The 24632-nt window shown below is 31.7% G+C and overlaps 1 protein-coding gene across 2 annotated transcripts in view; it reads left to right on the top strand.

Annotated features, from left to right (window-relative positions):
* The window catches only part of LOC129914271 (neuronal PAS domain-containing protein 2), a 107772-nt gene that overhangs the window by 75352 nt on the left and 7788 nt on the right, over positions 1 to 24632 (top strand). For both annotated transcript variants that reach the window (XM_055993442.1, XM_055993443.1), the window contains exons 3-4: positions 8418 to 8542; positions 19544 to 19633. In XM_055993442.1, the coding sequence (XP_055849417.1) occupies positions 8418 to 8542; positions 19544 to 19633 (215 nt within the window). The remainder of the gene's footprint in view (positions 1 to 8417; positions 8543 to 19543; positions 19634 to 24632) is intronic.

The following is a 24632-nucleotide window of genomic DNA, read 5'->3' as shown; positions in this document are numbered from 1 at the left end:
CGAAAAAAATTTCGGGATCCCATTCGGAATTTTGGGTTTTCAGGTTTTTGGTTTTCGGGATTTTGACCCCAATCTGGAACTGTACCGAAAAGAATATCAATCAGCTCTCAGCTGTACAGTCTTATTTATGTGTCAAAACAAAATTAATATGTATTTACGAAATGGGTTATTTGAAAAATATTATACTTTAAAGAATTAAGTAAATGAAGATCTAAATAGTTTCAAATAGGTGCAACGTAAGCACTCTAAAACTTTCGGTATTTTTTATTAGTCTTATTGTCCACAATTTTCATTTATTTCAAACTAGACGCGAGAACTATTCCAATTCTTGAAAAATTGTCAGCTTCTCCATTAGTCATGTCAATTAACTGTCAAAAAAATCAGAGTTTTTTGGGTTTTCATTTTACATCGAACACCTCAGAGCTTTAGTTATATCAGCTGATTTCAGTTTTGACATATTTTACGTTATTTAGTTTCTTATTTCATGAATTTCTTGGAAAATCTCATATTTACCACACAAATTTTGTATCCACAAACGACAAATCACTTTTCGCACTCCAAACAATTTTTTTTTTCTTAAACAGCTGATTTCATTTTGATAACTCTGAATTCCTTCGCTCTGACAAAATACAGAGCGAACATCGAACACAGAGGATATAACTCTGGTTGAAAAAGCAGCTTCAAAAAACGCTTGACAACGAATTCGGAGCGACCCAGTACCCAGAGTGCAGAGAATTTTTTTTAGAGGCGCCACTTGCAATCTTGCCCAGGGGCGCCGGTAGTGCTTAAACCGGCACTGCTCCCACTAAGATTCGGTATTGGAAAGGCAAGGTAAGCAAGCATTCTCAATAATATTGGTATGTTCATATAAAAAGGTGACTGCAAGAACTCGATTTTCGAAAATCATTTGTGGCAGCCCTACAATATGTTCAGTGTTCAAAATTAGCAGATTTTTAGATATATAACATAAAAGTACGAAAGGCCTGGATATTTGCCAAATTTTGAAAAAAAATTGTTTGCTCACTTTAAGAGCGCCAGCGTACTACAAGTTTTTTATCGGCCATTAATCGGTCTGAACTATTTTTACTCACACTGTGCGGAATAAATACACGAATTGGAACTTTAAGTGAGTGTGCACACCAGACAGATAGTTGGCCAACTTTTCTCAAACTTTTCGTTGTCAACTAATGAATCAATCAAATATCAGCCACTTAATGGCTGTTTTTTTACTTGCGATATAGGTACTACTACATATATATCAAGTTATGCATTCTTACAAAAAAAAAAGTTGAGATAACATTTTTCCATGACATTACGATGGTAGACAATGCCAAAAAAGTAGGTCTCGGAAGTCCGTCTGTCTGTCTGTCAGTCTGTCTGTCTGTCTGTATAAGGAGCTACAGCCTAAACGGATGGACCGATTAATGTCAATCTTGGTATGTAGCGTTATTTGGCGACTCTCCAGAGGGGTTTTTGAAATTCATTTTTTTAGACCAAAAATAACGGTACTTGTCATATACCGATTTTAGTCAAATTAAAATATCTCAAAAACGGCTCCAACGATTTTGTTTAAAAAATTCAAATATTAATTTTAAGCTAAGGTCTATCTTTTAATGAAAAATTATTTTTTTTGAAAATCATTATTAACGGAAGCATCATTATTGTCAAGAAGCATTTATGTAATTTAAATATGAACCAAAAATAAAATTTCCACAAAAATAATTTTTGGAGTTTTAAAAAAATTTTGAAAATTTTTTTTTGAAAAATCAAATTTTCGAAAACGGGACATTGAATTTTTTTGAAATTTCGTTTTTAGATGTTGATTAGTGATTTCTACAAAATGGCATACCAATGTTATTTAAAAACTTTTTTTCCAAAAAATAATTTATAAAAAATTAGTTTTTTAAAAAACGGCTCTAACGATTTTGAAATTTTTTTTCTAAGAATGTACCTTAATATATCAATCAAGACTGCATACTTGTTTTGGAGGGCAATTTGATTTCAGATTTTATTTATTTTTAAAAAAAAAACGAATTTTATTTTTTTTTTTTCCAAATATGTATATAAAAAGTCTTAAAAATTTAAGCAACTTTAACATTAAGAGCAAGTTCGTGCGTCCCAGTCGTGCATTTTATTTTTTAAGGAATTAAAGATGGATGAAAGTGTAAATTAAAAATTGTATTTTGGTTAATTTGTCATAAAAATAAAGCACTGATTTAAACATTGTGTCTTTGCATCGAGAGAACCTAAACGGCTGGACGGATTCGCTTACAATTTGGTACCAATAAGATTGAAGTGAACGTATTTTCATGTTTTCTTACCGATCAAGAGCCCGACTAAAGTATTGGAAAATACAGTCTGTAGTGCTCGGGAGCTCTAAGAGTTTTTCGATTAATTTATCCATTTTTTGTTAAGGAACACTGTGTACCTTACGCCAGCATTTTACGTCATCCGTTTAGAACTGATACTTATCTGCGTGACCTTTTTTTTGAACATAATCATAATTCTGTCTAGTTGGCCTTTTGAAACGCTTTTCAGAGATATGCTTAAAAGTCTTGAAACTTTCAAAAACGTCAGACCTGGCTAATAATTGCATATTTTTCAAAATAAAAATTGATTAAAAAAATAAATTGTGGTTTGAGCGTTTGCTTAGAAATCATATTCTCAACATCAATAGAGATTAGTTAACTTTTGACGTGATAACGTCTTATAAATCGATGAACCATGGCAGCCACCAAAAAAAAGTGAAGCCATTTTCTAACGTTACCATCTCTCATTTTAACAGTGCGGCAAAAATTTCAATTCAAAATTAAAAATAAACTATTAGAGATACAAAAATCTTCTATAGCTTATTTGAAAGATAACAACCTAAAACCTAGAAATTCCGTCATTTAATAGGATAAACAGGTGTAAAACGGAAAGATGAAATTAATATAATGAGAAAATAAAAAAGGCATTTTTTTTAGCTTTTTCTTGTCAATTATGATTGTTTGAAATAAGGTAACGCTTCAATTGACTCATTTTAAACAAAAGCACACAACCTGTTTTCTGACGACGCACACTGGGGCCTACTATATGGGAGGGGTGCCCAAAAGTCCATTTCTTAAATTATAACTTTAACGTTTTTTTTTGTTTTATTTCATGAGTATATGTTCTTCCCTATCTATTTCTAAGCTTTATATCATCAATTAAGCACAACAGCTGAAAAAGTGAAGCATCAAAGTGCAAAGTTTGATACCATTGATTTCATCCAGTTTTAGTGGTTAATCATGGATATAATTTTTTTCTTCGTATTAAGTGAAAATAAAAATAACTAAAAATTATAAGCTATGGGCCAAGGTTAGTAGAGTTCACTGAAGTGTTTGTTAAAATTATACTTTATAAAATATCAGAGATATTTGAGGCTGAAGTCGGAGGTCTTTTTTTGTGAAATTAACGATTTTCTTTTGGGTATCCCTCCCATATAGTAGGCCCCAGTGTGCGACGTTATCACGTAAAAAAAAACTTTTTGATGGTCTTTCTATTGTAAAGGACACGTAACTTGGATTCCTTCTTATAAGCCTCATTTTTCACATAATTTCAAATAATAAAAAAAAAAAAAATTCGTGACATTCGGGCATTTCCAAATACAACCTTAACACCTGCGTTACACTTAACGTGATGACAGGTTCTGATTGAAATATTAATTTTCTTTGAATTGTATATAGAAAAATAGGGAGAAGGAGAAACGGGACACAAAATAACCCATGAGATTTTCTCCATGATTTGTTCTCTCAAACCGTAAAAAGTAAAGTACAGTAAAAGTGCTGGCAGAAATCTGACTTCCATTGCGGCCCTAATTGTTTCAGGCTTTCTTTCACTTTTCTAATGTCACAATTTGCTTACAAATGTTTTTTGATTAATCTAGCTTTTGCTCCAAGTCGACGGCAAGTTCTAGCTTTTTTTTTTCATTTTAATTTTCATTCGTATAGGGATAGGCTTTAATTGTATTTTTTTTTGTTTTCTTTTTTTTTTTTAATAATTAGAAGAGGGAGAAATTTAGTGATATCATAGCAACACTTATGTTTTTCATTTTTCCTAAACAAAACCACATAATTTTTATCCCCGTTTTCCCCTGCATAAGAGCCTTAAGGTGTACAAAGGCTAGCTAACATATATCACATTTCATTGTTTCACAAGTGAACAATAAATTAAAACTATCTGCATCAACGTCAGGGACAAATTTTTTCTTCATGTTGAAGCTTTTTCAAAGCCTCAGCAAGTAAATCAAAAACACCCGCTGTAATGAGGCTTATAGTTGTAGAAGGTTTATAATAGTGAGAGTACGTTAAACTTACTCTAATTAAATTATGAATTATGTGTGTCCTTTTCACTTCGAAATGACACGCACGTTGAGGTTGCCAAAAGCCACAGAAGAAAACAAAAAAATTAGAAGAAAAAAAAAAACCCAAACCACATAACTTACATGGAAACATACATATTCATCAAAAGGGTACATTTTTAGAGAGGTTAGAAGTTTTCTCCTCATTTTTTTTTTCAATTCGTCCTGCTATCGCATTAATTTGATAAGTTCAGTGTTTTTTTTTTTTTTTTCTTTTTGGTCCTTTTCGTCCTTTGTTTGTAATTGAATTCTACAAAACATTAAACAAAAGAAAATGAGCTATATATAGGGTACTAAAGGTAGTAATAAAATCCGTTTTATTTCCACTTCGACCAGCAACGAGCGGCAGCGGCGGCGGTGGTGGTAGCCGAAACTGCCAAATGGTCAGAATTGATTCCAGATAAGACTGATATAGGGCGCATAGAGGGTGACCGACCGTCCGGTCGGTCTGTCCGTTTAGTTATTATTTGAGTGGAATGAATATTGTATTTTGGGTATTTATACTCTCAATTTAAGGTAGAATGAGTCGAATGCGTAAATTAGTTTTGCGGAATGCTTTTTTTTCATATTTTTTTTTTTATCGTTTTTTACCTTTTATATGTGCGCACTATTATCGTTACTGGAGCGATAGAAATCATAATTTATTGCAGAAGAGCTGCTGCTTACGTCAAAATTTACCCTAAGGTTAGACCAATGGATGATAATAATTTTTCATATAAAACTTGTTTCACCTCTGCCATAAGTTTTGGCCTTCTTTAGCGATAGTTACAACTTAAAAATTTAAGGAATTAAAAAAAAAAAAAAAATTCCACAAAAAACATATCAGACCTTTTTATTTTGATGAGCCATCATATTTTTTAAAACGAACAAAAACATTTCAAAAAAAAAAAAATGGTTTAAAAACTTAAGTTGTATTAACCGGATGCTCTTCAAGTTCTGGGTCTCTTACCATCAGTTTTATTTAAAACGTGGTTATACCCCTCATGAAACAATAGCTGAACTTTAATGAAAATGACAATACATTATGTATCATCAAAGTTAAAATGGGCTTCAATAGGCCTCTGATAAATTATGTGTATTTGGTGTTACATTTAAATAGAGCACAACAACAGCTTTGAGAATGAGGTTTAAGGAGTTGTTTTAAATCTTTAACGACATCCAAGGCTATCCTGGCAGCCATTAATAAGATTGATATTGATGGCGAGATTGGACCCGCGAGATTGGCCATTTTTTTAAAGGTGTTTGAAATGTTTTCAAGGAAAAGAATCAATTTAATCGATTAAAGTTTATAGATAAGATACACTGGTCTACAAGATTATGTAATATTCTTTTCTGAAGAATACTGAACACGAAACTTTTTCTTTCCGTTTTTGAAATATTACCGTTAGAAATTATAAAAAACCGCATTTTGACTATTTTTGTAAGCATGCTTTTATTTATTTCAACATAAATTGTCTTTAAGAACTATTTTTCTTCTTTCAAAAACTGTTGAAATCTTTGCGATATCTCTTTTATTGTTCGAGATATCTTAAGTTAAAGGTAATAAGCCAAAGACTAACTTAACTTAATCTTAAGATTGCGTTACTGGTCAAGAAGATATTTAAACCAAGAACCAAAATATACTTTTCTTAAGGTTACTTAAATATAAATCAAAACCAAATTTTCTAAAATTACATTTTTTTTATTAAAAAAAAAAAAAATAACATTTGCGGGTGGCGTGGTACACACTGCTAGGTCACCAAAAATACAATTTCATAAAGGCACTGTACTATATTAAATGTATTGAAAGCTTAGGGTTCTCTTTTTTCAAAATGATCGTTTTTTGTCTTCAAAAAAAAAATCTTAATGTTAGTTTTTATTAAAAAAAAAGAGGTTGTCTGTAAAGCCGGTTTACGGACGATGATTTTACGTGAAAACGTCGTCGTAAGAAAACAGGTTGTGTGCTTTTAAAATGAGTCAATTGAAGTGTTTATTTATTTCAAATAATCATAATTTAGAAGAAAAAGCTAAAAAAATTACATTTTTTCTTTTCTCATTATATTAATTTTTTTATTTTAAAAGCTTCCAAAAAAAATTATACCATTAAAAAGCCAAATATTTCTTTAAATAATAAAACCATTTAAAAAAAAAAAGTATTAAAATAATTTATTAAAAACAATCATTTCTTATGAAAAAAGTGAAAAAATCATTTCCATCACCCAAAAATTCATTTTTTTGATATAACAACCTATAACAAATTTTATACCACTTTATTGCTTCAGCTCAAAATATATATATCGATCATGTCTATTAGGCATCTACAAAAAGAGCTAGAATTTTTTGAACTCGATCAATTTTCATCAAAAAAAGCAGAAAAAACATATAATTTTATTATTTGAATCAATTTTTTTTAGACAACCTATAAAATTTTATATCCTGCAAAAGCTTATAATTTCACCTTTCATATGACGTTTCAATCTTATTTCTGCGATGCCTAGAAAGAAAGTTAGAATTTTTTAAAGCCAACCATGTCGAAATTCCAAAATGAGATTAAGATACTTCCCACACTGGTGGCTGTTCATGATCAACAGATCTCCACAGGTGTTTTGAGGTATTTCGCAAGGTTTTTAATTTAACATTGTGTAGCTTGTAGTGAATGTACAGTTATGTGTGATATACCAAATGAAAGATAACATCATCAGGATGCTCAATAAAGTTAAATCAAATTTTTATTTGCTTTAGATCAAAAGATAGAACCTGTTGAATAACAGAACTTTACTTTACCGTTATCTCAAAATTGTGACTACAAAATTGATTGCACAGATATAGTACTGTCTATTATCTATCTACAATATAAATTTCATTTATTTGTCTGTTTAAGAAAAAAAGATAAAAATAAAAAAAGATTAAAAAAGGTCAAAAAACTTGGGACAAAAAAAAACTTGTTTTTCCCGTTATTCGGTCAAAAACTATTTTGAAATACCAATTCTTTGCACATGTATACGCACAGTCATAGACTACATGTTCTATAAGCTTGAGATTTTTTGAATGCAACAAAAAATTTAAAAAAATAAAAGCTCACCCAAAAATACCCCAAAATAAGTAGGTGTTTTTCAAAAATTCATATTTCGAAACGCAGAGACTTAAAAAAAATCCGTATCAGACATCTACTTTTTTTTATTATCTTTCGAATGACGTTTTTCAAATTGTCAAAAAAAAAAAAATTCCCCTACCTATAATCACTACCGCATGTTTTAGTTTTAGAAAAAGATTTATAGAAAATTTTTGTATCTGTAACAGTTTATTTTTAATTTTGATTTGATTGCTGCACTGCGAAAGTGCAAGAGTGGAACGGGAGAAAATGGCGTCACTTTTTTGTGGTGGCTGCCATGGTTCATCGATTTATAAGCATTATCACGTAAAAAAAAAAAAACAGGAAAACAAGACAAAATTACCGATTCGTGTTACCCTAACAAAAACTAATTTTTTTTTGTCAATTTTAAGTAAAAAGTCCTGGAAAGATTTCTCAACCAGTTGGAAATGTTTATGAGCAGTGTTTTTTCTAACGCAAAGTTAATATGTAATATAAAAAAATCTATAGAATTAATCCTTCCGTCAAAATGCGTGTTCAATAAAAAATAAAAACACATCAACAAATCAGCAACACCATCACCTTGATATTTCTTCCTTGTGATAAATTTCCTCGCATTACAAACAAAAATGTCAATGCATTAATGTCATGAAATTTAATACACATGTCAATTAATTGAACATACCACCTACATTATATTCTAATGAAAAAAGAATTAATATTCCGATTGAATTAAAATATTACTTATAACAACTTATCAATTATAATGTAATGTATATTAATTTCCATGTACCTATGATTGTGTCTTTATTCTTTCAATTTTTACAATTCATTCACACATTCGACATCTAAAATAATAATAATAAATTGTATGCGGATATATATTATCCCCCATTTGCTCATTAATTTAATTATCTTGTCTGAAACATTAATGAATATATATCTTTGTATTTTTTCCCATTTCAGTTGTTATGCATAAGGACAAAGAAGAGAATGGTCTAATGCCGCACATCCATTCACATGACGCGTACCGGACTCGAGAGCTTGGAGCCTTTGAACATGGTCTTCTCGATGGTGATATGTTCCTTCAGGTAAAAATACAAATCTACACTATCAATAATAACGAACAGCTTAATTAGTGATTTGTGATTATGTTATAATCATATAAAATGAACACATAATCACATACACACATTTATAATGAAAAAAAAAAGATAACTGCACATCATCGACAATATTAATCATTAATCATCCATATCACACATTCGAACTTGAATATGTGTGAGTGAATGTGAATATTATAGTTGTTTTAGATTTTATTGATTGATTTAATTCCGTTTGGTGGGTTTGAGTTGGGCGCCATTTATCATGCAACAAAACGATGAATTAATTTACAACAAATTAGCGTGATGGTATAGTGGACAGTATTCGTTTGCCATATACAATACATTCAGGTGCATGCAACAGGGGGTGCAGAAAAGGAACAAAGCCTAAGCTTTTATGTTGCCATTTGGCGCACGACCAGCAGCAGCGGCGGCGTTCTTCACCTCATTTTCAACGCTAAAGGATTTCAATGTCAAGTATCGGGCCTACTTAAAGAACTGCACGTTTCTTTTACACGCGGCCCATCAGGCTTTATTTTTTGCTATACAAATTCACTCTTGTATTCGTAGTATGATAGTGTGTCTGTGTGTGTGTTACGTGATTCCTTTGCGAGATAATATAACTGCACTTTGGCACACCACGATCCGTGAGAAGAGTTATTAGTAGCAACAATGCTCCCGAACTGCATTTGGGTTTAGAATGAGGATTTTTCGCGTTTCAATCGAAAATAAGTCTTCTTGATGGATAAAAAGCTTTTTACCCTTCCAATGCCACAATTGCACTTGGCAAAAAGGACTCCAATCGTATCGCCTCGACTCGACTCGACACAATCTGCTGATGGTCGTGTGAAATGCACACGCGGAACAGTGTAAGGTTGTGCGCGCTTATTTTCCGGATTGCAACTGCACAAAGTGCATATCCTGGTCGTCTATTGTTTTTCTTGTTGGCCGCGGCGCGGCGCAAGGACCTGTTGCAAACGCAATATTGGAAATTTTACCTAGTCACGACACGACATGGACTACTTTATAGTATATCTATCTACAGACTTCTTTTAAAGGCTTTTGGTAACTACTTGGATTGGATTTATTATATAAAGGTTGCAGAGAGTTGTTGGCTGGAATATTGTTAAGGTTGTTGAAAAATTTCCATTTAGACATTTGAATGGACAATCGGCTTAAGCTATATTATACACACTGCACCAATAGAATAATACTTGTTGATGCGGTAGCAAAGCATAAAAGAGTACATATAGATATGTGAAATTTTAAATTTGAATGGTTTTTTCGTAGATATATTTAAATTGATAGACATAACCAAAGAGTACCAGTGTGGTGTGTATATACTATATAAAAAGGAGGTCCTTTCTAACAATTGCATGCAAAGAAATTGCACTTGAATGCAAGTGAATTGCGAAAGGAAATGTAGTTACTTGAGAATTGACCATTAAAGTTGACATTCCGTTATGTCGTTTGGCTAACGCGAGGTGTTAGAAAATTAATTTTTGTTTAATTTTCTTTGAAAAGAACTTAATTGAGTGTTTTATTGGAAAAAGGGTAGTTAGTATGAATTGATATTGAATCGTTTTTTTTTTTTTTTTTTTGAGAAAAAATTTGCAATTCAGCATTGTATGCGTCGCATCCAGTAGCCTTTTTAATGCAGCTCGATTTGATTTTAGCCGGTCGTTTCAAATTTCACACGTTAGAGATCAGTCCGATTAGGACACACTCTTTGTTCTATGCACTCTGGCTAAGTATTGATGACTTTACGGACTCGAGTGTTGACGTGAATTTGTTGCACTTGTTCCAGCTTTCGAAACGTTTAATGGGCTACCTTTTTACCAGTGAACGTCAGATGTTTTGATGCAAACTGAAGCATAAATCTTATTTTATTAAGGATCTTCTTATTTATTGCACAAAAAAATCTTCCATCCACATGTTAGTAAGTTCAAGCTGGAGTAATAATTGGTAGTTTAAATGCGTTTTGTGATCAATTGCAACATCACAGCAACTAGCAAGAATTATTCTACGCTTGGTTTCTTCGCTGGTGTGATAAGCCGAGTTTAAAGCAGTGTCCTCTGTCCTCCACTCTACATCAATATCAAAAAAGCGCAGTTTTTAAAGAAGAAGAGGAAGTATTCATCAGCAGTTTCGGTAGTACGCTGAGTTTTGCGTACTATCTTTCATATCTTACGATGAAAATTTTTTTTCGAAAATCATTATTAACGGTACGGGTACCTGCCATAGAACTGTTTTTTTTTTCAAATCTGATTTTCTACCAAACTATTTGTTCATTTTCAACGAAATTTTTTATACTGAAGCACTTTTACAATTTTAATAGGAATAATTACCTATTGGATTTTAAAACAAAATTTGAATTTTTTTTTTTTTTTTTGAAAAATCAAATTTTCGAAAACGGAACATGTTTGAGATGTTGTTCATTGATTTTTGCAATATGGCATACCAATTTTATTTTAAAACTGTTTTTCCAAAAAAATTACACTAGTTTACAAAATAAAATAAAAATTTTTTGGACACCAAGTGCCGTTATACATTTCGTATAGATTTGATCCCAGAAAACTCGAAAATCTTATCTAAAAAAATATTTATGGATAGGATTTCGAGATATGATTTTTCAAAGTTTTTTTGTCGTTGTTTTTTTCCAGCCTACTTAGTATTTGGGCTATATCTTCAGTAATAAACGACTAATCTGAACAGCCGGCGCCTGAAAGCTGAGTAAATAAGCCACAAACACTAGTACAAATTTTCTGGGTCACTCCAGATGTTTAAGTGCAATGTATTAAAACATTTTTAAAAATATCGATTTTTAAAGGAAATTTTTGCAAAAAAAAAAAACTTTATACACTGAAAGAGAAAATCAAAATCTTTAGAATCCTCATAGTTTTAATTTTTGTATGCATAGTACACTTTCTGGCAAAGATAAAAAAATAATTTTTTTCAAAATCTATGTTGAATGGTTAAAAAGACCAAATATACTAGATTTTTAAAGTCCATATTTCATCCAATTTTAGCTGAAGGTATTCAAGTTTTGTGACCATTATGTTGAAAGATAAATTATCTTCATTTCTCCATTACATGTTCAATATCTATAAATGCTCAAATGATAAAAACAGGCCATTTTGTAAAAACATCAAAAATTTCGTTTTTTCTCTTTTTTGAATAGTTTTTCTTAAGTTTCTTACAATATTTAAATTTTAAATTTTTTTAAAAGGATACATATCGATATGAAATTTAATTATCTACAAAAAATTACATATTTAATTAAAATTTTCAAATTCGGCTTGCTTTTCAATAGTACAGGTAAAATAGATATTAAAAAAAAAATTGTTACACTCATGAAACTTGGCAAAAAGTTTGCTTTTGGGATAAGAATCAAGTTCAAAAAAAGTCTATAAAAAAAGTTGGGTGGAAGGGTGTTTTTTCGCGGACAAGAGGGAGGGGGTGAAGGTCAAACATATACTGAAAAAAATTGTTTGTCGAATATCATCATATGACACATGTTTTCAAGGTATTTTTTGATGCTGAATCTAATGTAATAAATAATAATAAAGTCAATACGATTGCTCTAAGAAAAGTTATTGCCAATTAAAAACAAGGGTGCTTGTTTTTTGACTTCAACAAGTAAAATATAACCGAAACCCATGTGAAAAACATGCTACACTGATAAAATTCGGGATGAAGGTTTTAGATAAAGCAGGGACAAAGGATTTTTGGTGAAAGGGTGTTTTTTTGATGGTTAGAAAGTGTACTATACATAAAAATTTAAAAGGATTCGAAAGATTTGATTTCAGATGATTTTTAATTGCTTTAAAAAACGAATTTTATTGTTTTTTTTTATTTTGTTTTTGTTTTTATATTTATATACCTATAAAAAGTCTGAAATATTTAAGCAACTTGAATTCTAAGAAGTTCGTGCGACTCAGTCGTGACGTAGGGACAACAAAGTGCCTTTGTACAAATGCCTTTCCAGCTACGATGTCAATAGGCTTGAATCAGTTTCCGAAAGTAATGTCGTACAGGTTCTACTTACCTTCTCATTCCATCAAAGCGATCTTCCCTTCCAATTAAGGCATTGAAATCACCCAAAAGTATCTTTAAGTCGTTCTTGGGACATTGCTCTTAGGTTTTGGATCGCAGAAGATTTATTTTAAGGTGTTCTCTTCATTAAGGGCATTTGCGCTCCGGAACATCGTAATTCCTTCGCTGATACCGTTTCAACTCAAGTCTTTTTTACTTCTTCCTTTGACCGTAATTCTACATCCAAACATGAAAAACTTCTCTTCGAGCTCATCTGATGTATGTATCTCATTTCACAAGAACAAAGATAACTTGCAATTTTGTATTACAATCTATATAATTAAAATTAATCCAACTGCTACATATAAATATGAAAGTTAATCTTAATTATAAGAATCCCTAACTTGATGAAGATGCATTCAATTTATTGGAGCAGTGAAAATTATAATTTTTTCCAGCTGTTCTAAATAATTGTATAAGCATCTATGAACGCGGGATGCATATTAAGACCTCCAGCAGACTGTGCAATCAAAATACAAACTTCTATACTACATACCTCATCTCTGAATTCACCTCTCTTGCTAATGGGGACATTGCCACTGTATCCACTCAACTTATCACAATAAAAATAAGCACACACAAACCAGCAAACACCATGTTAGCGCGTTCGATGCTCATAAGTTCCGAGCTAATTAATGTGCTTAATCATTTGATAGAGTGAACCTGTTAACCGGAATATCCGTATCCAATGTGCAACAGTGCAACAGTGATTTTTATCCACCGAATATTGTATCTTTTTCTATCTTCATCTAGCTTTCCGACTAGATACACGAATGCATACAAAATAGAATCAAAGAGGAGGGATTTTCATTCGACCGTATCTATTACACAGAATAATATATGTTTTCTATATGCTACTTGGCTATAGCAGCAGCGCCCCCTGCAAAACCCCAAGTTCCATCTTTAATCCCACCAATTTTAGGTGCGAAAATAATAAATGGCAAAGCTAAAGGTGCAGAGATGGTCTCCTGCCGTGTCTCAGAAAATGCATATAAAAGTTGTGTGATAGATGAGAAGCTATTTAAATACACCGCTTGCTTGATGCGCGCTTGGCCATCATTTCGGGGGATTCTGCAATTGTTAGTTGTTTGCGCTGATGCTGATTGCGGTTAATAATATTTATAATTTTATTGTTGCTTGTAACTGCCAATACACGCCCCGTGAATACATTAAGGCTTTAATGCTCAATAAGATTTGAGGTTAAGTGGCTGTTAATTGTTAAAGTGCATGCAATTTAAATGCGAATAGCCGCCGCCGCCGCTGCAAAGCTGAGTCGTTGTTGCTCTGCGTGCATTTTGTGCATGATATTATTATTATAAACCAATAACAAAAACATGTCCAAAAGTTGAAGCGCGCACGCAATGGTATATGCGAATTTGAAAATAAATACTACTATTTAAATTTTATACTAATATTTAATTTTTATAAATCATGATAGGTTGGTATTTGACATTAAATGTCAATATTAATGGAAGCTTTATAGAAAATTTTAAATTATTGGATTTGACATACAAATTTTAAAGATTTGACAAAGTTTTGTAATATTTCACAGAAACAGAAACATGATATATCTCATGCTTTTGTAGATAAATTTGAACAGATTTTTAACAGGTTATAATATGGAATTATTTTTGCTAGTACTGGCATGTTTTGATGATGAATTGTTAACCATCAACCAAGTTATCGTTAAAAGCCTGATTTTAGCTTCTGCGCGAATTCAGCATCGTTAGACTAGAAGTGAGTTCGTCCAGACTATTATTATGTTTTTTCAGGGGCCCCATCGATTGGTATAAAAATCGCATGATGTTTTAAAATAAGTCAAGTAGTTTGGATTGAAAAATCGAAATTATAAAAAAAATTAAAACAAATTAAAAAACGAACCGAAGTTCTTTAAATTAATAATGTTTTAATAATGTATTTTAATTCAACAAAATTGTTGTACTCATTTTTTGTGTAGGTATTTCTTAGGATTTTTTTTAAAGCTCGTCATTTTAACAACATTTTTTTTTGAAGTGAAAACTTCTTTAGTATCGTAGTGATTTAAAACAAGATGAAACGAAAACGCGACACGACTTCAACTTGTTATAAGTTTTTTGTTTTAATAGATAGATGAATGAAATTTGTACTGTAGATAGGTAATTAAATAAATTAGAATTGTACAAAATTTCAATAAAATTCATATTCAAAATTCGGAGATAACGGTAAAAATATGTTCTTTTCCAACACACGTTATATCTTTTGATCTAGTGCACATACAAATTTGATTTAACTTTAATACGCATGCTGATAGCATAACATTTTATTTGATATATCACACATAACGTTACGTGTTCTACAAGTTACACAATCTAAAATTGAAAAAAAAAATTAAAAATACCTCAAAACACCTGTGGAGATCTATTGGCGATGACCAGCTACCAGTGTAGGAAGTACCGTAATCTCAGTCTGAAAATTCGACATGGTTGACTTTAAAAAATTCTTACTTCTCTTGTAGACATCTTTGAAATAAGATTTTTACATCATTATACAAGGTGAAACAATAAGCTTTCATTGATTTAATATGAGAACATAAAAATAAATGTTTTTTTTGCTTTTTGGATGAAATTTCATCGAGTTTAAAAAATTCTAGCTCTTTTTGTAGATGTCTCATAGACTTGATCGATATATGTATGTATATATTTTGAGCTAAGACAATAAGCTTTCAGATGATGTAAACATTTTTATAGGTTGTTAGGTAAAAAATGAATTTAATAGCGTGAGAAGATAAAAATACGTGTTTTTTCGCTTTTTTTTTTATGGAAATTGATCGAGTTCAAAAAATTTTAGCTCTTTTTGTAGATGTCTCATAGACCTGATCGATATATATATTTCGAGGTAAGACAACAATTTTTCAGATAATATAAAAAAAAAAATTAAGTTGTCATATAAAAAACATGGATTTGAAGGTGATAGAATAAAAATAGGTAGATTTTTTCTATTTTATTTTTTTTTTTGCAAGAAAAATGATTTTTTAAGGTTTCACTTTTACCACGTGTTAATTGCACACATGATTTTTTTTTTTTATAATTTCTCTTTTCCATTTCTCATCTTTTCTATTTCTTTTCTCAAATCCGTAATTATTTTATACAAGCAGGTACTTTTTCTTCCAACTTAAACTTTCACCGAAGCAATGCCAAACTCTGCATTATTTTGGGTTCGCGGGAATTCTTTATCTTTTTCACTGTCATATAGGTACAGTACTGACTTCTTCTTCTTCCTTTTTTCTCGGCGCTGTTATGATCTCGATGTCGAGGGGATCATAACTATCCCACGTTACTGCTTCACACTAGTGATCCGCTTGTGGGGTTCGCCGGGTTGCCCTCAGAAATCGGCGGCAAGCCTCCCGGTTTTGTATTGTTCCATTTCTAAGGCCAACTGAATGCTGGTGTTTTTGCATTTGCTTGTACCAGGAGTTTTTAGGCCTACCTTTCTTATTACAGTACTGACTAAAAGTTAATAAAGTATTCCAATTGCCTTCCATCAATTAATTACATTGTAATTATTCAATGGTATTCATCATCTTTCAATATATTTTTCAAGGAGTTATATAGATAATAGGAAGAGATTTCTTCGGGTGATACAAAAGGTCAAAAGCTAAACGTTTGATCATTCTTATTTTCAATGCAAACTCATTACAGTTCCCGTATATGCTTGCAAATTATTGAAATTGCATTCGTCGCCAAATGATTTGACCAAAGTGAAACACACATCTTATGAAATCTGAGAGCTACAAAAACATTTTCGCAGGCGAAATTATAGCCTTTTCGAAATCAGTTATGATTCTTTCGGGCTTTAACTCAATTTTGAACTCAGTTGCATTTCATAACACTTAATTGTCTTTTTTGACATGAAGCAAAAAATAAGTTGGACAACACTGTTCTCATTTGACCGTGTGTTGATTGTAAAAAATTAACGCATGATAGTGGGAACCACATAAAAGGTACCGTCCATTGTCCAACATTTTGCTATTTGGAGGATAACCAGACTTGACACTGTTCCTTACAATATAATTTTGTTGACATCACTTATTATTCAGACAATTCACCATCAAGATGCTTTAAATCATCCCGTTTAAATCTCCGTCCTTAAGCGTTTTACTGACTCTTGTTCTCCATCGGAAAACAGGGGTCGAATTACAGCATACGATTACGATCATTCGCTAACGTTTTTAATATTTGTGTCTCTATTTAATTAGTAGAAAAAGATAGGGACATATAGCAACCATACGATAACGAACGTGTGCCGTAATTCGACCCCAGGACTGGCTTACTAATTTTCGGCCACCATTTGACTTAACTTCACTTATAGTACAATTCATCGCGGTCCAAAGGCGTATACAAGGGGGGGTTGGTCACGGGGTCATGAAAGCAAATGGAAAAAAATAGGGGCAAGTAGTTTTTGGTACACCTAATAAGTGAATCAATCTCAGTTTTCGACCTTCTACCTAAAGCAGAACTGAAGTTTTTGAGGTTTGTTAATTTTTTGAAAAAAAAATCTCAGTTTTTTCTACAGACAATAGAATCATCTGAAAATATTTGGAAAGGATTTGAATTTTATATTTTATAAACAATGACTTACATTAAGACAAATATAAAGCAAACAAAATTTTTCAATTTTTTATGATTTTCTCGGCTTCCGTTTATTGTAGAAAAGATTGTTTTGTCTTGTTTTGTAGAAAAACTAATTCTCTATTTTTTTTTAAGAAATTTTTTTTGTTATGTTTCCGTATAAAAAGTTATTAACGAAAAAATGTAAAATTTTCGGAGATCGTCTTGAATATCACATTTTTTCTCGATAAAGGCTCATCTGACCAAAAAAAAAATTCTTATCATAGTTTTTGTACAAATCTAAATTTACTACATTTCAGTACATTAAGCTTTTTTGCACGGCCAAAACTGTGCAAAAAAATTTACCACTGTTATTAAATAAAAAAAGATTTTATTTTTCATTGTAACTTTTAAAATTATATTGGGCTAGCGGAAAGCAACACATACCTACTTAGTTGGTTTTTAGGCAAATTATTCAATCGAAGCACAGTGTATTTTTTAGAACACAGGAAGGTCATAATTGGCCAAGACTTAAAGAAAAACGCTAACCTAAAGCAAACGAATCACATTTTCTGACAACTCTTAGGAAATGTTCGATTCAAAATGTAAAACGAAAAAATTTTAATATTTGTAACTCTACTATCACATTTTCAAGCCTAAACTATCAAAATTATTGTAAAAAAATTTCGACATGACATCCAAAACATTTGTGTAAAATTCTATGTCTGTAGTTTTGTGGTAAAGCTTATTAATTTTTGTAATTACCTTGAAGAGTTCATACGAGTAGATAAGTAAAATTAGTAAAAATATGTTTCTGTCATTTTAATACTTTAATATTTTATCAAATTTCAAAGGAATTCTAAACGTTAAATATAAATTTTCTCGCACAATTCAGGTTAAGATTAATTTAATTTGCCTTTAATTGCGACATCTGCATATATATCTCTATCTCTCTGCAGTCATAAGTGATTAGTATGCGCCTACTTCAATCCATCTTTACCTTGCTATCTATCTACTGCTGACTTTTTCAGCTTACGGTTGCTGATCATCTTAATCATCATAACAACAATTATTATTTATTAATTCGCCGACAGAGTGATACACACTGCATCCGAATCCGCGCCCTCAAAATCCACTGACTGGCATAATATAAAGTTGTGGTATTATAAGCCACTCTTGAGGCATATCATCGATGCTATACAACCGCTGCCGCCACCGCCGCCGTCGTCAGTCGTGGCTATAACCAAACCTCAATTAACTATACGAGCATCAGTATATTCATATATATCCTGGGGCGCTATAGACTCATATAAGAATCAAAATATGGGCGCTCGCGCACATACAAAGGCTGAGATTGCAGTAATGTGGCCATGGCTAAGTCTCTGGCGCACTCCTCCTTCTCGCATCTCATTAATTGTTTTCTTTATCTTTGCTGTTGTTGTTTTGCTGTTGATTCTGTATGTCGTTGCTGGACGACGACTTCTTCGGTTGTCATTCTCTACATCCTTTATATGGTTGTCATTATTAAGGAGGGAGGAGGCGGGCACACTGAAATACACATATAGCGAAACAATCTTTCATTCTAATGCGATTTTAATAACTAGCGCCCCGGTTTTGTTGTAATGGAAAAATCACTTAAGCCACCAACAAAACGCTGCAGCAGCATCATTCGGAATAGATTTTCCAGTAAAAGGCAGTCAGCAAACGAAAGAACTGGACAAGTTACTCAATCAAGACGCGTCTTCTATGTTACTTGCTTTTGCCTAGAGCGCAAATATGCGTTTGTGTGTAAATGAAGAAGCTGTTTTTAGATACATTTTTTTCTTTCATTTTATTAGTTCAATGGATCAAAAACATCCGTCGACAGATTTCCAATTCAAAACCCTTCTTCTTCCAAATCACATTTTAAATGACCTCAATGCGTGGATACCAGATAAAGATAAACGCCGAATGGCGATGAACTTATTTTATTGATTTAATTGTCTGCCATTTCCTGGTTCACTCTCAAGATGAAATTTCAACTTAAACAACAACGTAAAAAAAAAAGTTGAAAATCACATCAGGTAGTAATATCCAGATAATCCCGAAAATAAGGCAAAGTGTCGGCAGAGTCTCATTTCGAGTTTATAATAATTGTTCAACCATCATTATGTTTTGTTTTTTCTGATTTTTTTTTTGTGGAAAGAATTTCTTGTTTTTGTTGTTTTTATACTCTTGGTCAACATTAAAACAATCTAGAGCAAGCAAATGAAATGTATATCTTACATAATAATATCTGTTTTTTTTTGTTTTTTCTTCTTCATTTCAGGCATTAAATGGATTTCTAATGATCCTTACATGCGAGGGGGAGGTTTTCTTTGCAACGCACAGCATAGAAAGTTACTTGGGTTTCCATCAAGTAAGTTGAAAATATTTATATCAGAATATTTTTATGAATGAAAGAAAATTTTATCAATCAAATTTTTGATACCTTTGGATTATCAAAAAAAAAAAAAAAATAAATAAAATAAAATTTTAAGCATGAACATTAAGAAAAACGAGAACGAGATCTTCCTGTAGTATCTTCAAAAGTAATTAAGAGTTAATTCATTAGCTTTTTTGTTGTTTTAAGCCGAAATTGTGTTGAATTGCATTAAAAAACTCGTTGGTAACTTGTGATGTGAAACTTATCAATAGGCCATTGCAGTATGACCACAAACTTAGCAAAACATATCGCCAGGCAATTTGCGAAGAGTTTGTTTATTATGTTGCTAATTTAAGCCAGTTGTGATTTTGCAAAACTTCTTAGTATTACACGGTGTTACAAAAATTAGGTTTCAAAATATACGCGGGCGGAGTTCTATCACGTTTTGTAGAGCTTGTCGTACTGATTACAAAACGGTACTTAAAAAGTCCCTAACACCCCCAAAATCTGGAGTTAGGGGCAAAAAGCGGTTTTTTTTATTTGACCTTCAAACATTGAAAAAAATCTAGCTTCTTCAAATTTTTACCCATTTTCGATTTTTCTACAGTTTCTGATAGGAGATAAATATATATTTTTTAACAATGTATAAAACATGTAACTCGGTTAAACCACCTAAAATTTATAAGCTGTCAAAGTTCAAAAATTCCATTTTTTTTTCGTCATTTACCCAACTTCGACATCAAATTAAAGTATATATTTTCACAACATTATGCTGTTTTAAAAATATATTCTAAAACAATATTTATTTCCAAATCAAACGAGGTATTTTTTTATCAAAATCAGTTCAAAATTGGCTTAGAAAAAAACATTTACGATTTCAACCCAGATACAGAAATTCGAACGTTTAGGCACCGAACAAAAATGTTATTTTGGCACGTAGTACGATAACTTGGGCGCCAGGATTTGATAACGGTTTTTTGTAGAGGAGTTCAATACAATCACTTTTTTACTATGAGTGGGGGGTCTATGTCCCCCCCTTTAGGAGGGAGGGGCAATTTTCTAAAACAAAATATTAAAAAACAACGGCAACACTTACAGTTATAAGTGATACCATTTCCGAAAGGGGGAATTGTACATTTAATTGTTATTTTAAAATCAATATATTTTAACCAATAGTTTTTGAAATAATCGATTTCAAAGTTAAAAATAGTCGAACAAAATTTAAAAAAAAACTCATTAATTTCTATTTTTGCCCAGACTGTGAATTTTAATAAAAAATTGACTCATGCAGAAAACTCCCTCAATTGATTCCTGTATCGAATAGTGAAAACTATATGTTTCTATGCCTTCTAGCTTCTAGGTTTTGAGGAAATTGAAAAATAATTTTATCAGATATTTCTTTTTTCAAATTATTATTTTTTTTTTTTTTTTTGACTTAGGAATAATTCACATTTTTCGATGTTCTACTCTATGAATAGAAAATCTTAACTGTGATTTAAATTCTAAAAATAGCTACCTACAAGATGGATGTTAAAAATCGTTTTATATTAGTGGTGTTAATGAAACGGTGTAAACTTTAAGTGAATATTGTAAACGTGGTTAATTGGTAAATGTGTCAAAATATTGTATGTGTTTGACAGTTCGTTTATCACATTTACCATTTTACCAGTTTTACCAAGAGCTTACACCGTTTCATATTGGTTTTAAGAGAAAAAGTGGATCCTTATCCTCATCATCATTAGAAAAGTCGACGTTTGATATGCTTTCGTTCAAAATTTCATCACTCATTCTGGTAAAGTTAAAATAAATGAACTTCTGTTAGTTGACTTAATATACTTACGGAATAAGTTCTAGTGGCAATTCCCACGCAGAGGACCCATCTGAACTGAACGACATCCTGAAGTCGACTGAAGTTTCTCTTTATGTACACGTCCTTCTGAAAGATTTATTTTTTCTGCCAAAACTGCATCAAAACCTGAAGAACGCATTTTTTCACAATAATTTTGTCAGGCGACTATTTAATGAACAGAACCTATGGCACCCTTCCATTGGTTTCAAAAAAGTATTAAAATTATAGATGTCCGAAATAAATCCTGGCCATGTTTCATTAAGAAAACTGAATTTTCGTGCGGTTTTTTTTTATAGACAAACATAAGTATGTAGGGTAGGTACCTAAACTACTTTTCAAAAGTTTCGGTTTACACAAAAAATTACGAATAGAAGTTGTTTAGATGAAATGATTCCCACTTCTTAAGCACGCAATATAGATTTTGATGTTTATTACATTAAAATTCGTCTATTGGATTTAAGATCAACTTGGCATAATTCTTCGTTGTTTACTAAAAGGGTCTAAGTGTAATAAGCGCCATATGAATTCTTCGTTCAATTGAAAACACGGTGCGACACTAAAAATACACCCGAGAAATAACATAGTGTAGGCTGTTCGTATGGTCGAATAATGCATAAAAATATTTTTGTTATATTTTTGGAACCGTCCATTTTTTTTTTTAATTTACAAAAAACCATTTTTACAGACCTTACGATGTAATCTATCAATATTTCAGTCATTTTTCTAACAACTCTCAATATGTTGTATGTTTTTGGAAAGAGGATTTCCAGACCTTTTGAATGATGTATGTATATAAGTCTATTGTTTAAACAAATTAAGTGTAGGTTTTTATCCCACAAATCTTGAAAAAGTGATTTTTTTCCCAATTTTTTCAACTTTACCCAATTTTTTTTGCAAAATAAAACAAACAAAAAAATAAAGTAAGGTTATATTCTGAAAGAATATACATTTAGGCACAAATTGGCGTATTTTTTTTTATTAAATTTGACCAAAACTGCGGAATCTATGCTACTTTTTCGTAAATAGAAAATGTGGCTTTTCATGATGTGAATTGCAAGGTGCACAATAGGGTGTTCGTTATTTTAAAATAATAAGAATTTATATGCTCCTCTTTCCAAAAACATACAACTTATTGAGAGTTGTTAGAAAAATGACTGAAATATTGATAGATTACATCGTAAGGTCTGTAAAAATGGTTTTTTGTAAATAAAAAAAAATGCAGGGTTCCAAAAATATAACAAAAATATTTTTATGCATTATTCGACCATACGAACAGCCTACACTATGTTATTTCTCGGGTGTATTTTTTTTTTTTTATTTTGTAACACAGTGAAATTAATGTGAAATTACTTCATATTTAATGCATGGAATGTGTTGCACGCTTCCCAGCTTAATCTTCTTTCTATTTTAGTGAAGTGCTCCTATTTTGACTACCAGTATCCAGTATTATTCTTTGACTCCTTGGTTTTTTTGGAAACATGTTTTTTTTTCACAAAGTAAATTTCCTTGTAGGTATCTTAATAACAATTAATACCTTTATGGCAAAAAGAGTATGAATTAAAGTCCAAAGCCCATTGTTTGTTTATAAATTTTGAGGAGCATTCAGTTTAAGTTTTAAAATAAATTTCAATTTCGATTGAAATGTCTTACTTTAAATTGAACTTGCGTAACCTCTACTAGTACCCATGTAACTTCTCTTGTGTTATCTTGCACACCGACCCAGTAGGAGGACGAGCAATGGGCGGCAGCTGGCGCGGCGTTTCATGGATTTATACTAACAACTTTTAGATTGAACACTCAATTCTTTGTTATTTCTGAAGGTAAAACCAAAAAAAAAAAAAAAATACCTCCGAATAAATCTCCATTTATACTTACAATGCTGCAAGTTGCAACACTATACAACGACAACAACAACAACAACCAGAAGGCCAGCTACACAACACTTTTAAAACAACAAGTACTTTCGTCCCATTTGAGAAGTTCGGGCTGACTTGAATACATAGTGGATATATTAGAAAAGGTGTATCATGAACCAAGATATCGCAAAGGCAAGCACCCACTAGCCAGCCGCCTCCATTGCCACCGCACCAGGGGGAATACCTGAGATCCAGGCAAAACAAAAACAAAAAACAAAAAATACAAATCGAAATACTGATTCCAACTTGGTCAAAAGAGGGGGACAGAAAGCATGTTGCAGCGATGCGATGCTGCTGCGTTTTATTTATCGTTTGGTCCGCTCCGTGTGTTCTTTATTTGTTCAACAAGCACTGATTACCACCGGCTTTTTGCTGTTCTGCCAATATTACATATGAAATATCGGAAAACATTAAAAATTAATCTAAATCCGATCATAAGAGGAAATGTATCGCTGTGCGAGATGCATCCATTCGATTCGAGTTTCGAATAAATCGAACAGAGGGGCAAGGATATCAACCGCGCATTGAGGTATTGAGAATCGATCGAAAATTGAGTTGAAAGGATAGACGTTGGTTGGAGGTGCGCAGGTTGCACAGGTTATATGTGTGTTGTTTCTACGAAAGATGTACGTATGTGTCTTGTATTTATGGCTGCCACAAGAATTTATGTCTCAATTTGGCCCAGTATGAACTTGGTGATTAATTTTCGTCCGCGCTGATAATAATCATTTGAAAATTTTTAAATTAAAATAAGAAAAAAAAGAAAGAAAAAAGGAGTTCTCAACAAACTAACCAAATTGTTTGATGCTCTTTTGGATGTTGGTATCTAATGCAGCTGGTTTTCTTTGGACAATGGTGCAGTTTTGGTTCTGAGGTCTAGATTAGCTGAACTAAAAAAAAGTAAACCATGTTTTATTTTAAGGTCTTTTTCTTAATCTTGAAATTCAGTTGCATAATTTTTGGGGAATCGTAATTCTCTTTAAAGTTTACAGTAGATGTATTTCTTGGGCGTTCAAGATAAGGTCGTAGAATTAGAATCAAAACTTAAACTGGAAAATCACAGCTGAAACTCGAAAAATCATTGTTAAAAGTAGGGGAAAGGTGCGAACAGTGAGACAATCCATTTTTCTCTTTTCTGAAAATAAGCACAGTAACTCTAGTTTGGGTCAAAACGTTTATTTCCCCGTCTGCGTCTTTTAATTTTGTCCCGACTTAATTAAAGCTGTCC

Source organism: Episyrphus balteatus, chromosome 3 (assembly GCF_945859705.1).
Source record: "Episyrphus balteatus chromosome 3, idEpiBalt1.1, whole genome shotgun sequence".
NCBI classification, from domain to species: domain Eukaryota; kingdom Metazoa; phylum Arthropoda; class Insecta; order Diptera; family Syrphidae; genus Episyrphus; species Episyrphus balteatus.
The sequence above is the reverse complement of the archived record's forward strand: the minus strand, read 5'-3'. Positions and strand labels throughout refer to the sequence as shown.